The sequence below is a fragment of the Dicentrarchus labrax genome, unplaced genomic scaffold (assembly GCF_905237075.1).
Source record: "Dicentrarchus labrax unplaced genomic scaffold, dlabrax2021, whole genome shotgun sequence".
Taxonomy (NCBI): Eukaryota; Metazoa; Chordata; class Actinopteri; family Moronidae; genus Dicentrarchus; species Dicentrarchus labrax.
The window spans coordinates 1,900,679-1,915,529 of NW_026136702.1; the positions used below are offsets into that span (position 1 = coordinate 1,900,679).

Genomic DNA, 14,851 nt, shown 5'->3' on the forward strand with positions numbered 1-14,851 from the left:
TCTTTTAGGAGCAGGTTAGTCTCCTCCTCGTCCTTATCCTGCGCTCGGTTGCGCGTTTGTTTCACTTTTTCAGCCATCTCAGATACAGTTTTAAAGTGTTATCTTCCTTAGATGGTAGAGTGTAGTGTATCTCAAATAAATCACTGGTTCATTTTAGTAGATGAAATAGAATAGAAATGATGTGATTTGAGTTCAGGTTATTGCAGCACAACAGAAACATTGATTTTGTAGGGAAAGAAACAGAAAAAGCTGTGTGTGGGCGCATGTGGAGCCTTTGCTTTATTATTTTACACTCTTACATCAGTAGGCGCCCAACCTAACTCACTCTTGGTGGTGGTGGCCTGGGATGGGATCAAACTCCCGGCCTGAATTATTGTCCCAGTCCGCCCCTGATGATGACACACACAACTCGATGGGTAGCTCGCTGAGCAAGTTGGTAATCAAAATCATTCCCATCATAGGAACGACTGTGTAGCCCCAACAGGTTAGAGAGTAACAGATCAGAGGTATTAAAGGATGTTTAACAGGTTAGAGAGTAACAGATCAGAGGTATTAAAGGATGTTTAACTGGTTAGAGAGTAACAGATCAGAAGTTGATTTAGATAGTTTCACTCCTTATTTAGTGAGTAGTGAGCTAGTTTCTACCTTTGTTCATCGTATACAACCTCCTGGACAACTTTCAGCTAGTCTGCATGGAAGGTGGCAACCCTATAGCTAGCTAACGTTAGACAGTGATTGATAGACCGTTTGAAAGTGTCCCACCTAGTTTTGTGTAAAATAGTCTTTGTATGGTTGTTGCACTACACGTTTAGCTACACTGCATGTGTAGCTTGCAAACTCAGCTACACATTATTATTATTCTAAATATTCTTTAGCATGTAGCCGAGGTCTAGAGCTGACAAGGTAAACTGCAGGTCTAGGACTAACTCTTACATTAGCAACCCACCAATATGTGTGTGCCTGTACTGTCATGGTAATTAGTTTTTATTTTAAATCCCAGCATGGAAAACCGATGAGTTTGCAAGTTTACCTAGCATGATGGCTAATTCATTTTGAGAGAGAAATAATTTTAAACATTTATATTTTTTTATGTTCTATGAGAAAATACTTTCTCTCAAAACTTTTTTTAGTCTCAAATATTATTTTTTGCTCTCAGTGTGATAACTTTTTCTCTCAGATCATTTATTTTCTCGCATGTAATAAAGACACAAATCTAACTCCATACTTAAGGCGCTGCCAGTGTTTGTGTGGGATGAATGCGCACCCTGCTGGTGAAACTAAGCAACTACATCTGAAATCTACTAGGCTGTATCGCTCTACACATTGTTAAACTGTAAAACTGGGGATTGCACTGTGTGTGTAACTAATGGGCGTTACATACATATTAAAAGTAAGAATTAATAGTGAATTTTTAACTCTGATACACCGTCACAAAAAAAATACATATTTCTCCATTATGTTCTTTCTGTAAAACAGAAATCAAATCTATCTCTCATCTATTCCTTAAACAGACTCACAAGAGTTCTGGATTGAAGTTGATTTATTCATTTTATTAAAGTTTAACCAGATTGACACCCATTAATGTCAGAAAGTCCTGTTTCTCATTAATGTTTTAACGAATTGAACCAATTGAATGATATTTGAATAAATCTGTTCTAACAAACAATATTGTCACAGACATGAAAACAGAGTTAAACTGTTTCAGCTCAGCTAATATTTGAGGAAGGAATAAAACACATAGAGTTTATCTCACACATTAAACAGTAAGCCTTAAACTTACTTTCTCAGAGTTTTCTGTAGAAACACAGTAAGTGATTAAAAACTCCACACTAGAGGAAATTCATGTTTCTTTTATTTTAACATGGTGAATATTACTATGAAATTTACACTTTAACCATCAAAACGTTTCCCTTTAAGCATTTAACATGAACCACAGAAAATACTAGAATTGTCTGTACATGGAATTAACTTAGTAGCTAACACACGAGCAGCAAACAAAGTGAGAAGCTGAGAAGGAAACCCGTTTCACTTTCAGCTGGCAACTGCTCATCCTCAGTAATCGTTATCACTTCTTACTGCTTCTCAACTCTTATGAAGCTCAACGTTATTACACGGAGCGTCTACTTCAAGTTCCACATTGAGGCTCGGAGGTCCTCTCTCTCTCTCTGTGTCACGTACACCTCTCCCTGCTCGCCAAAAGCACCCCAAAACCTCCTGTCAATCATAGCGAGGGGTGGAAGTTGGTGAAACAAACCTTTACTAGTTATCAGTTAATTATTGTTATTGGTTCTTGATCAGTAGTTTGGTTTACTCTTCTTATGTCTCTCTGTTCAAATGTAAAAATCTGATTAGTGTTTGTTTTATATGAGTTTCCCCAAACAAGCACACAGTCAGTGATGTATGGAAGTAGAAGTGAACAATACAAAGTGGAGAATGAAGCTGGATTTAACTAATCCTTCATTTTATACAGTGTTGGATCCATTTGGACAGTTTTGCTTTGACATCATTTAGATGTGGTTTCCAGCATCATTTATTTTCTAGAATCATCCAAAAACTTTGATTTCTTTTGATTTCAACCTGACTTATCAAAGTTTGTACATTTGTTCCACGATGACCAAAGATGATGAATTTAGTTTGTTCAAATCAAAGCCACTCTTTACACCTTGGAACTATTTTTACACAGATGCTGAATTTGATCCTGAAAGACTCTTGTTTGACATTTGAACACATTTTTTCTTCACAGAAACAAAAGTTTTAAGGCAACAAAGTTCAGTTTTAGACTCAAAGTTGAATATTTGTTCACACTTTAATATTTGAGTCATAAAAACACTTTCCCTCTAACTGTGCTTTCAAAAAGAAGAAGATTTGAAAAACAAGCAGCCACATTTGATCCTAAAAATGTTCATTTTTCTCAGAGTTATAGAAGAAGATCAATTCTTTCTATCATTTCTTTCATCTCTACGTCTGCAGGCTGCACATTACCCTCACACATGATCCCTTCATCCCAGCATCCTTTGCTCTTCTCTTCCTTCAGCCTCCTCTTCCTCCTCTATTACAGTAAACACATCAGGTTGGTACTAACTAACATCAGCTGTGTGTGATCCTGTACAGACTGAACTATCTGGTCAGCAGTGAGAAAGTTTCTCTCTCCCTCCTACAGAGGACACAGAGACACTGAGGAACCAGAGCTGAACCTGAACCCAGGATAAAGAGGTTCAGTGAATGTGGTGTTGAAGGTGTGGAGGTGGATCAGTGTGTCAGAGGAGACTGTGTAGAAGGACAGAGTGCCAGCAGGACAGTCCACATACACTGCTACTCTACCAGAGGAGGAGGAGGAGGAGGAGGAGAAGGAGGAGATGGGTGTTCCTCTCTTATTGTGACAGACAGAGTAACCATCATCAGAGCAGTACAGTCTCCAGGACTGATCATTCCCTCCAAACAAACAGTCTCTACTGTCTCCTCTCCTGCTGATTCCTCTGTAACTCACTGATATATAAACTCTTCCTCTCCACTCGACCTCCCAGTAACAGCGACCAGTCAGACCATTTCTACACAGCAGCTGATCCCAGTAGTCAAATCTGTCTGGATGATCAGGATATGACTGAACCTCCTTCACATTAATCATCTTCCTGTTGTTGTCAGACAGTTTGATGTTTCTGTTCACTGTGTTTGTGTCGACTGTGAGTTCACAGGAATCTGATGGAGAGAACAAGACACAATACAGCTGCAGTTATTGATCTATCATCTGATCATTGATTGACACTTTGATGATGACATCAGAGCTGTGAATGAGTGATGTCACAGTGTGAAGATGGTTGAATGTGTGCTGCTTTGTTTTCACACTTACACTTCCTCAGACCTGGTCTCAACCATCGGACTCCAGCAGGCTCCACCCTGAAAGGAGGAGGGGGGTCAGAGCAGCATGGAAACATGGACATTACATCGCTCTCATACACAGAGCTTATTCTCTACAAATGGACTTACATCTTCACATGGAGCACTTATTATTAATCAGCTGATAGTCTTTCAGTTCAGTGGAGCTTCTTCTTATTGGCCGATGGCTACAGCTCATTATTTTCACTTATTGATGATCTATTATTATTATCAGTATTATATTTGTAACAGAATGTTTACATTGATTACCTTTAAACAGTTTAACATGGGAGGTGAATTGGTAAGAGCCGACTAAATATAATATTTCTCTGCATTTACTTCCACTAGAAGCTAATGCTAGTTAGCATACATTATGAAAGTCCAACTATTATTTGTAGTTAATAAGTTTGATTTTAATATCTGAATTTATGAGGGAAACTGTTTCAAGATGACTGTAGTTGCCTAAAATAGCCGCTAGAGGGCGCACTATGGATGTGATATGTGATATTTGTAACAGAATGTTTACATTGATTACCTTTAAACAGTTTAACATGGGAGGTGAATTGGTAAGAGATTTGTATACATATGGGTTTTTCCTGATATAAATAATGTGTTTCAGTTCATGTTGAGATGATTAAAAATACATAAGGGTGAATATGAATGAGAGACATGATTGATTAGAGATAAGAGATAAGTTGTGTAACATGATTTATTAATACGGGTAAAAAAGGAAACAAAACACAATGATGTCTAAGCTTTTAAGGTCTCAGGATATAGTTCATCATTGCTTTTGTTATAAGTTACACTTGAGTTAAAGAGAGATATGATACTGTACAGTAATTGATGAGAGATAATTGGTTTTTTGAGTTGCTGGATCTACATTCTGGGTTTCCTGTGGGATGCGAGGCAGGGTTAGAGAGTATCTGGAATTCTCCATCTTCATCATCTTCCTGAAGATAAGATCTGAGCAAGCGTACAAACAAACACACACATTCTACCCGGGTAGCACATACACATTGAATACACTTGGACGGACATGGATACACACTAAGCTTTTGGACTGGACTTTGACCAACATTGATATCAGACAGCAATAAGCTGTAAAGAAACACTTTTACTTTCAGTTCTTTTATTTCTTTTATATATTGGAATGAATCTGAACTGTGATTCTACTTTTTGTTGATTGTGAAATTGTGTTTACCTTTTTACATTATTATTATTTACATTTACTCACTCCTTGAGTTGAACCTGAGTGCAGTAGTTACTTCTGTTATGAATTGGTGACATTGAACTGAATTGTTGTTTAGGTGACGCCTTTAGTTTTTCTGTTCTGTTGCCTGGATTGCTGTGTTTTTATGTAACCACAAGATGGCGCCTCAATTAGTAAAGCAAACACAGGTAACAATACAGGTGACACAGATGATGAGCTGATGACTGATAAATGTTATTCTATAGGATGAGTTAAGAGCAGTTGAATTTTGCTACTCTAATCTAACTCTAATTTGTACCCCAGGGCCGCTGGAAGTCATTTTGAACAGGGGGTGCTGTGAAAAAATTGTTTGGTATTTTTGGACAAAAAACCTATGAGCCTATAGGCCTATTTAAAATACATTTTAAAAATAAATAAATAAATAGATTGAGATTCACTACTTTATTGTCATATACACTTCAGTGCACACAGCCAGGGTCTGTAACACACAGACATCATCAGTTCTCAGATGAATATATGCGCTATTAATTAAACTTCACAATAACGCTATAACAATGCAATAGATTTGTTCAGCTGGCATGAACCTGAGTCACTGCACCATCTACGTTTATGTCACAAGCGACTCTATTAGCTCCAAAATCCTTTTACGCAGACCACAAGGAAATAATCTCTGACTATTTAAACGTTATTGAACAGTTCTCCACATCCATTACGCAAAGAACACACGATTAAAATAACACTCTCCATCTCCATCCTTTTTGATTACACGCACACTGGATAGCAACATTGTTTGTTTAGTTCACAACCTCTGTCCAGTGGCGGATGATCAAAGTTGTGAAACTAACGTTAGTCCCTGTCAGAGCATATGAGCGGAGCGGGGAGCAAAAGGATTTTGTGTTGAGCGGCAATTTTTTTAAAGGTCGCTCCAGTCTTTGCACCTGCACGCGCACACCCACACTATTTTCTTTCAAAACTATGGAGTTTAATGTGTACTTCAGAAAAGAAACTGAGAAGTCGTACAAGTGTGCTATTCCTGTAAAAGTAACAGATGGGGATAATGTGGAACAAGAAAAAGGCGACATTGTTGAAGTCGTTTTGTTTTTTTGAGCGGAATGGTGAGTGGAGCGGGATAAAATGTATGATGGAGCAGGACCAGGCGTAGCGGATGAGCGTCTCTCTCTCTCTCTCTTACGTCTCCGTTTCTCTTTTTAATCCTCTCAGAATCCGGTAGGTTACCTCATACTCATCTCTAATAGACCCTGATTGGACAATGACAGGTTGACACCTGAATACTCTAATAAACAACAAAACATACAGCAGGAGGTGTTCAAGGACTGCTCAGAACACAGGAAAATTCAATATCTTCTAAAAAACATAGCAAATATACATTTCCCTGCATTAAACACAACTGAGCTCACATCAGTAGTAATTTAGAATAGAATTTAAAATCCTCCTCCTCACCTACAAAGCTCTTCATGGTCAGGCCCCTTCATATCTTAAAGAGCTCATAGTACCCTATTACCCCTCTAGAACACTACGTTCTCTGAATGCTGGGCTACTTGTGGTTCCTATAGTCTCTAAAAGTAGAACAGGAGCCAGAGCCTTCAGTTACCAAGCTCCTCTCCTGTGGAACCAGCTTCCAGTTGTGGTTCTGGAGGCAGACACCCTCTCCACATTTAAGAGTAGGCTTAAGACATTCCTCTTTGATAAAGCTTATAGTTAGGGCTGGATCAGGTGAGTCCTGAACCATCCCTTAGTTATGCTGCTATAGGCCCAGACTATCGGGGGATTTCCCATGATGCACTGAACTCCTCTCTTCCTCTCTCTTTCTGCACTCATTCATGTCCCATTAATGCATCTTACTAACTTCACTTCTTCCCCGGAGTTCTTGTGCTTTCTCATCTCGCAGGTTCTCATTGATCCTGGTGGAGCCTCAAAATTACTGATATTATTATTATTATTATAATCATTATTATAGTTACTATTGTTATTGTCCATCGTTGTTGTCGTTGTCATCATCTTCTTCATGTTCATCATCATCAGTCATTTCTAGTCTCTCTCTCTCTCTCTCTCTGTCTGTCTCGTCTGTCTGTCTGTCTGTTTGTCAGGGCGGAAAAGGAAGTTTGTCCTTGCCACTGTCTCCAAGGTCTTGCTCATGGTGGGAACTGTTGGGTCTCTGTAAATAATGTTATAAGGAGTTCGGTCTAGACCTGCTCTATTTGAAGACTGAACAAAACTATTAGGCCATAAAAAGTTTCACACAAAACAGGTAAACCTTCGTGGTACCTACCTTAATAAATCGAACCCAAACACCCCATCATTTAAGTCCAAGGTGAGGGTTGGAGCTTTAACTTGAAAGCATAACCTTACTGAGTGTTGGGAAGCCTGACAGCCTGAAACAAAAAAACACATTACATAATAAACATGTTCAAGGAAAGAGACTCAAACTAAATAAACAAAACAATGAATTAGAAAGATTACAATTCTATCCATCAACATAATTCAGGTTTAAACTGGTTATCAGTTAAACAGGTTGACGAATCCTGACCTGAGAGTTTCCAGTTTACAGTGTGGACTCTTCAGTCCAACAGAAAGCAGCTTCAGTCCTGAATCCTGCAGGTTGTTGTTACTCAGGTCCAGCTCTCTCAGACTAGAGGACTGGGAGCTGAGAACTGAGGACAGAGCTTCACAGCTTCTCTCTGAGAGGTTACAGCCACTCAGTCTGTAGAGACAATGATCAACAATAAGAAAAATAACATTTGTGACCAGCACTTTATCACTCAGCCAAAACCCATATTTTATAATAATTCAGGTTTAAAGGGGTTATCAGTAGGGATGGGAATTGATAAGAATTTAACGATTCCGATTCCATTATCGATTCTCATTGGGTGAGGGAATAAGTACAAATTTGTTTGTTTGTATTAACTCGCTTTAATATCTGATCAGAAGACACAGCACAGAGTATACACAAACTATGTGTAGCAACCTCAGAACAAACCTAAAAGTATGTGAGCTACTTCTCAAAGTAAAGTCCAGTGTTTCTCAACCAGTAGGCCATGGCACGCTAGTGTGTGCCTTGAAAGATTATCAAGAGTGCTTTAGGATTAGGAAATTGTTCATTTTCACATTAATTGGTCCAGACAAAAAAATTAATGTTTGGCTTTTTAAGCCCAACTGCCATTATGTGCCATAAAAACTAAAAACACAGACTGAAACAGGGTGGCCATTTCTTTCACATCAAAAAGGAGGACACTTTGCATACACGGAGACACGCAAGCAGATATTTGTTTGGTATGATCCGGTTTTAAATTTTAATGTTTTTCCACCAGATTACATAAATGTGCATACATTTTTATTATTATTTTTTTAATTTATATTTATTTTTACTTTTTTTTTTTTTTTTTTTTTTTTTTTTTTTTTTTTTAGTGGGGGGGGGAGGGGGGGGGGGGGGGCCTTTTCTTTTTTTTTGGAGGGTGGTTTTTTTCCCCCATATTAAAATTTTACTTTTAATAAAAAAAAAATTTTTTTTTATTTTTTTTATTTATTTTTTTTTTTTTTTTTTTTCCCCCATTTTTTTTTTTTGGGGCCCGGCCGGGGGGCGACAGGTCAGCGGTTAAGATGAGAAGACAGTCGGATTCCCGGATTCCCCTGGTCCGCACCAGTTCTAAGTCAGCTGCTAGGCGCCAGCCGAGGCGACCTGCCAGGACCCCGCGCGAACGGGGCCCAACAGGCGCCGTAGCTGGGGAGATCCGCGAGAAGGGCCCGGCGCGCGTCCAGAGTCGCCGCCGCCGACCGCCGTACCCGATCCCCTCCACCGGCCCGCCTTCCACACGGCGTCGGACACCACCCCGCGAAAACCCCCGCCCAACGACACACGAGGCGCCGCGGACGAGGGCCCCGCGAGATGGGCCGCGCACCGCACTTCCAGCGGCGGAGAGAGGAGGGCGACGGGGCGACTGCTCCCCCAGCCGCGGCTCGAGCCCAGCCCCGCTTCGCACCCCAGCCCGACCGACCCAGCCCTTAGAGCCAATCCTTATCCCGAAGAAAAGAGGCCATAATTTTTTTTTTTTTTTGTGGAAAGTAAATTTTTTTTTTTTCTTTTTGTTGGTAAAAAAAATAAATAAAAAATTAAAATATATATTTTTAAAAATAAAAAAAATAAAAATTTTTTTTTTGGGGGAGACGACCCCGGCCCCCCTAAAGGGCTAAAATCTTTCTTACTTTTTTTACCCTCCCCGGTTCTTTTTTTTGTTTTTTTAAAAAAATTAAAAAAAAAAATTAATTTTTCAACAAACCAACCTTGTTAAAAAAAAAAAAAAAAAATTATACATCCCCCCCATCTAAAAAAGGAGTAAAGTGGGGTGTGTTTCGTTTTTTCTTAACATTCCCATCAGTATTTTTCTATACCTTATTCATCTCCACTGCTTTCATATTAGAGATCAGATGAAGTTCAGCTGGACACTAACAGTGGTGAGGGTGATGCAGGGAGAGCCAGCACTGCAGAGTTGCAGGTAGGTGCTATATGAAGCGTGAGGTGATTTTAGTTTGTTGATCATGAGAGGAAGAGTTGAGGCATAAGATACACCTAAGAAGAGAAAATTTGAATTCAAATTTTGATCAATATTCTTCCCATGTTATTTATTAATCTACAAAACTGGATGATTAGGCCTGCAATTAAAGAATTGATTTGATATTTATCAGTTCCTTACTGCCATTCAAAATGTGTTTTTCTTTACTTTAACAAATTTATCTTTTTAGTAGAATAAATATATATTTGTGAATATTTTGCAGTGTAGTAAATTTATGACATACTTCTGTTCAAACCATTAACAGATCTGTCAGGTTTCCGATATGTGTCCCCCCCAATGTTAAACTCATTCCTACGCCCCTGGTTTAATTAACATCATACAGAAACTGTTCTTAATGTTTTTATCTGGATAGATAAAGGCTAACGTTAGTTCTCTGTCGCTGAGAGCTTGATTGACAGCCTGGTGGTAGCAACTGTGGCGAATCAACACATGGCTCATTTGAATATTAAAACTAGCCATGTGTTGATAGGACATGAAAATGTAACCATTGAAATTACTTATTTTGACACACATTTTTAGCCAATAAGTATAATAATTTTTGTGCAGAAAAATTATCATGTCATTTAAAGTTACCTTCGGCATTGATAACAGATGGCATCCCGTTAGCTCCGCTGCGGCTTAACACACTTGTGTCGCTAGGTAGTAGGGTATCAAACACGTGACAGTCCTGCAAATGAATTGATGCTGTGTGGCCAAATGTTTCTGCATATTGGAGGTAGTTCCCCCTTTGACGAAATGGAAACTTTACAAGTGTTGCAAGTGACCGTATTGTCGTCTTTTCGCGTGAAAAATAACCAAACTTTAGAGCGGTTCTGCCTCGACGCCATGTTTGCTGTGTTCTGAACCAAAACAACGCAGCGTGTGTGTGACGTCATGACGCATTTGCAACGAGCGGAACTGATAAGCGGAATCGCTAAGCAGGCACGCTAACGGTTCCAAGGAATCGATTTACTGGGCTCTGGTTCTGAAGAAGAACCGGTTCTCGATTCCATCCCTAGTTATCAGTTGAACAGGCTGACGAATTCTGACCTGAGAGTTTCCAGTTTACAGTGTGGACTCTTCAGTCCAACAGAAAGCAGCTTCAGTCCTGAATCCTGCAGGTTGTTGTTACTCAGGTCCAGCTCTCGCAGACTAGAGGACTGGGAGCTGAGAACTGAGGACAGAGCTTCACAGCTTCTCTCTGAGAGGTTACAGTCACTCAGTCTGTAGAGACAATGATCAACAATAAGAAAAATAACATTTGTGACCAGCACTTTATCACTCAGCCAAAACCAAAAACACTTTAAATTAGTTCTGTAAAAATGATACCAGCTAGTGAGGAGTTCCCAATGTTGGTGATATATAATGTTTTTATAATCTCTCTAAGTCGAAAAGATAGCAGAGTATTTAAGTGATAATACAGAAATCCAACTATTTCTGTACTTACAGAGCTTTGTTGGAGGCTTTGACCACCGGCAGCAGCCTCAGAAGAGCCTCCTCTGAAGCAGAGTATTTCTTCAGGTCAAACACGTCCAGATCTTTTTCTGATGACAGTAAGATGAAGACCAGAGCTGACCACTGAGCAGGAGACAGTTTATCTGTGGAGAGACTTCCTGAACTCAGGGACTGTTGGATCTCCTCCACTAGAGAACGATCATTCAGTTCATTCAGACAGTGGAACAGATTGATGCTTCTCTCTGCAGAGAGATTCTTACTGATCTTCTTCTTGAGGTACTGGACTGTTTGCTGATTGGTCTGTGAGCTACTTCCTGTCTGTGTCAGCAGACCTCGTAGGAGATTCTGATTGGTCGGCAGTGAAAGACCCAGGAGGAAGCGGAGAAACAAGTCCAGGTGTCCTTGTTGACTCTCTAAGGCCTTGTTCACAGCACTCTGGTGGAGATATTTTAGTTTAGGTTTGTCTTTGAAGACTTTAGACAACAGAGATGTTGTTTGTTGTTCTGCCAGCAGATTGACTCCACAGCTGATGAATGTCAGATGGACATGAAGAGCGGCCAGAAACTCCTGAACACTCAGATGGACGAAGCAGAAGACCTTATCCTGGTAGAGTCCTCTCTCCTCTTTAAAGATCTGTGTGAACACTCCTGAGTACACTGAGGCTGCTCTGATATCGATGCCACACTCTGTCAGGTCTGATTCATAGAAGATCAGGTTGCCTTTCTGCAGCTGCTCAAAAGCCAGTTTTCCCAGAGACTCAATCATCTTCCTGCTCTCTGGACTCCAGTGTAGATCTGTCTCAGCTCCTCCATCATACTTGATGGTCTTCACTTTGGACTGAACCACCAAGAAGTGGATGTACATCTCAGTCAGGGTCTTGGGCAGCTCTCCTCCCTCTCTGGTCTTCAACACATCCTCCAGAACTGTAGCAGTGATCCAGCAGAAGACTGGGATGTGGCACATGATGTGGACGCTTCGTGATGTTTTGATGTGGGAGATGATTCTGCTGGCCTGCTCCTCATCTCTGAACCTCTTCCTGAAGTAGTCCTCCTTCTGTGGGTCAGTGAACCCTCTGACCTCTGTCACAATGTCAACACACTGAGGAGGGATCTGATTGGCTGCTGCAGGTCGTGAGGTTATCCAGAGTCGAGCAGAAGGAAGCAGTTTCCCCCTGATGAGGTTTGTCAGCAGCACACCCACTGAGGTGGACTCTGTAACATCAGTCAGGATCTCAGTGTTGTGGAAGTCCAGAGGAAGTCGACACTCATCCAGACCGTCAAAGATGAACACAACCTGGAACTCTTCAAACCTGCAGATTCCTGCTTCTTTGGTTTCAGTGAAGAAGTGATGAACAAGTTCCACCAAGCTGTACTTTTTCTCTTTCAGCACATTCAGCTCTCTGAAAGTGAATGGAAATGTGAACTGTATGTCCTGGTTGGCTTTGTCTTCAGCCCAGTCCAGAGTGAACTTCTGTGTTAAGACTGTTTTCCCAATGCCAGCCACTCCCTTTGTCATCACTGTTCTGATTGGTTCATCTCTTCCAGGTGAGGGTTTAAAGAAGTCTTCTTGTCTGATTGTTGTTTCTGGTCTGTCTGGTTTCCTGGATGCTGTTTCAATCTGTCTGACCTCATGTTCTTCATTGACCTCTGCAGTCCCTCCCTCTGTGATGTAGAGCTCTGTGTAGATCTGGTTCAGAAGGGTTGGGTTTCCTGCTTTAGCAATCCCCTCAAACACACACTGGAACTTCCTCTTTAGGTTAGATTTAAGTTCACATCGGCACGCTGCAGCAACAGTTCCTGGATGAAGAAAGAAGAAATGTAGTTAATAAGTAAAAGCTCCAATAAATCTGATGGATGTAAACTTTAAGACATCAAGATGGTATTTATTTTCCTCCCCCGTTAAATCTCTTCAGCTCATCAGTTGTGAACAGTTTCTGTTTTCAGTCCAGAAGAATTCATAGATCTGATACAATGTGTGCATCATATTATCAGCAGAGTTTTAAAAGTAAACTTCTCCCATGTTGCCTCCATTTCCTTTTTCCATCATGTTCAATCTATCAAAATCCTCTTACTGCTCTGTAGACAGTCAGCCAGCTCCTCCTGCTTCATTCTCCTCAGGAAGTGCACTGTGATCTTCAGAAATGCCTCTCTGCTGCTCCTCCTCTGCTCTTCATCCTCACCATCCAACACCTCCTCATCCTCCCTCTGACTCTCTGAGCATTCTGGGTAATCTGGACGCAGAACCTTCTGGATCTTCTTCAGCTCGTTTTTCACAAAAGTGACAATGTTTTCCTCCAGCAGCTGGAACAGAATATTATATGAATGACTCAATCAAAGTCAAATCATGGAAGCAAACATCAGATCCATGTTGGACAGACTGACAATCCACTGGTCTAAAAAGTGCAGCATGAAGATTATTGTGAACACAGTAGATGTAAAATTAGTTGTTGTCCATGCACAGACCATAAATATGGAGTCCAGGTGTGTTTGATGCTGCTGGGCCGACTGACCACTGGGAACCTCTGAGCTCTCCTGGTCCACTCTGTGGAGGAATCATGAAGAATGAGCTCACATTATGTCTGTCCACACAGAGACAAACACAAGGTAAAGGTCCATGAAGTGATATTTGGATGTGAACAGTGAACCTGATGACTCCCTGTAGCGGTAAAGGTTTACTAGTCCTGCTGATCCCACTGAGAATCAACAGCTCAGTTTGGTTCAGTCCCAACAGCTCTCACCAACCCCTCCATATAGCTTTCCCTCCCTCACTGTACACTGCTGAAGTTCCCTGGAGCAAGGCACCTAGAGCCTCCAGCTGCTCCAGTGGAGCTGCTCAGTGTCTGCTTGTATCAGACTGGTTGTACTGGGCAGCTCCTAGTGTGAATGTGTTTGACTGTGTGAGTGTGAGGCAGCTGCTGCTGAAAGAGTGTTGGTGCTCAGAGAACTTCATCTGAGTCAGTAAAGGTTTAAAAACTGGAGATTTCACAACTGAGAGTCTGATAAAAACACATCATTTTATTTTACCATCAGTTTGAAATCCTCACCTTTGATCAACAGAGTGGTGGCCATCTTTGAAGTATATAAGACGATCCATAGATAGGTCACTCTTCATGGACACACAGCTGGGTTCAGGTTTTTTCCTCCTAAAAGAAAAACAGGATCAGTTCTGCACTGCACCCACAACACACTGAGACAGAACCTGCCAGTGACTGAATACACCGACTGTACACAGTGTATTTGTACCCAGGGAGTTCTTGGTTGGGATTCCTATAAAGTCAGTGTTTGATTTAGACATGTTTCACTGTGTATTTTAAAGCTGTATTCAGTGCAGTGTGCAGTATAGGCGGGGAAATGATGGAGTGGAGTGACCATATCGGTCCAATTAGGATAAAAAGAGGAACAGACGTGGTGTCAAAGCAGTGAGTTTCTATAAACTGCTGCAACTATTTGTTCACTGTGAAACTGAGGTTGTTGTAAATTGAGCTGATCAGACACAAACCATCACCGTCCATTAAAAGACATTTTAAAACATTTAAAAACAGAGATTTCACAACTGAGTCTGACAAATTTTATTTTCATCAGTTTGAAATCCTCACCTTTGATCAACAGAGTAGCGGCCATCTTTGAACAATATAGGAAGATCCATAGAGCGATCACTCTTCATGGACACACAGCTGGGTTCAGGTTCAGGACAGTCTGGTCTCTGATGGATCCTGATAGAAAGAAATTCATTAAAGCTCACATAT

At 40.7% G+C, this 14,851-nt stretch overlaps 1 protein-coding gene and 1 long non-coding RNA gene across 6 annotated transcripts in view; one reads left to right on the plus strand and one right to left on the minus strand.

Annotated features, from left to right (window-relative positions):
- LOC127373978 (uncharacterized) overlaps positions 1-14,851 on the minus strand; it is a 423,284-nt gene that overhangs the window by 295,410 nt on the left and 113,023 nt on the right. Inside the window, exons 18-19 of the mRNA XM_051418866.1 lie at positions 10,702-10,787; positions 7,632-7,805 (exon numbers count right to left, since the gene is read on the minus strand). Of these exons, the coding sequence (XP_051274826.1) occupies positions 7,632-7,805; positions 10,702-10,787 (260 nt within the window). The remainder of the gene's footprint in view (positions 1-7,631; positions 7,806-10,701; positions 10,788-14,851) is intronic.
- Positions 1-14,851, plus strand: part of LOC127374042 (uncharacterized) — a 117,441-nt gene that overhangs the window by 23,403 nt on the left and 79,187 nt on the right. The gene's annotated exons all lie outside the window — the stretch shown is intronic.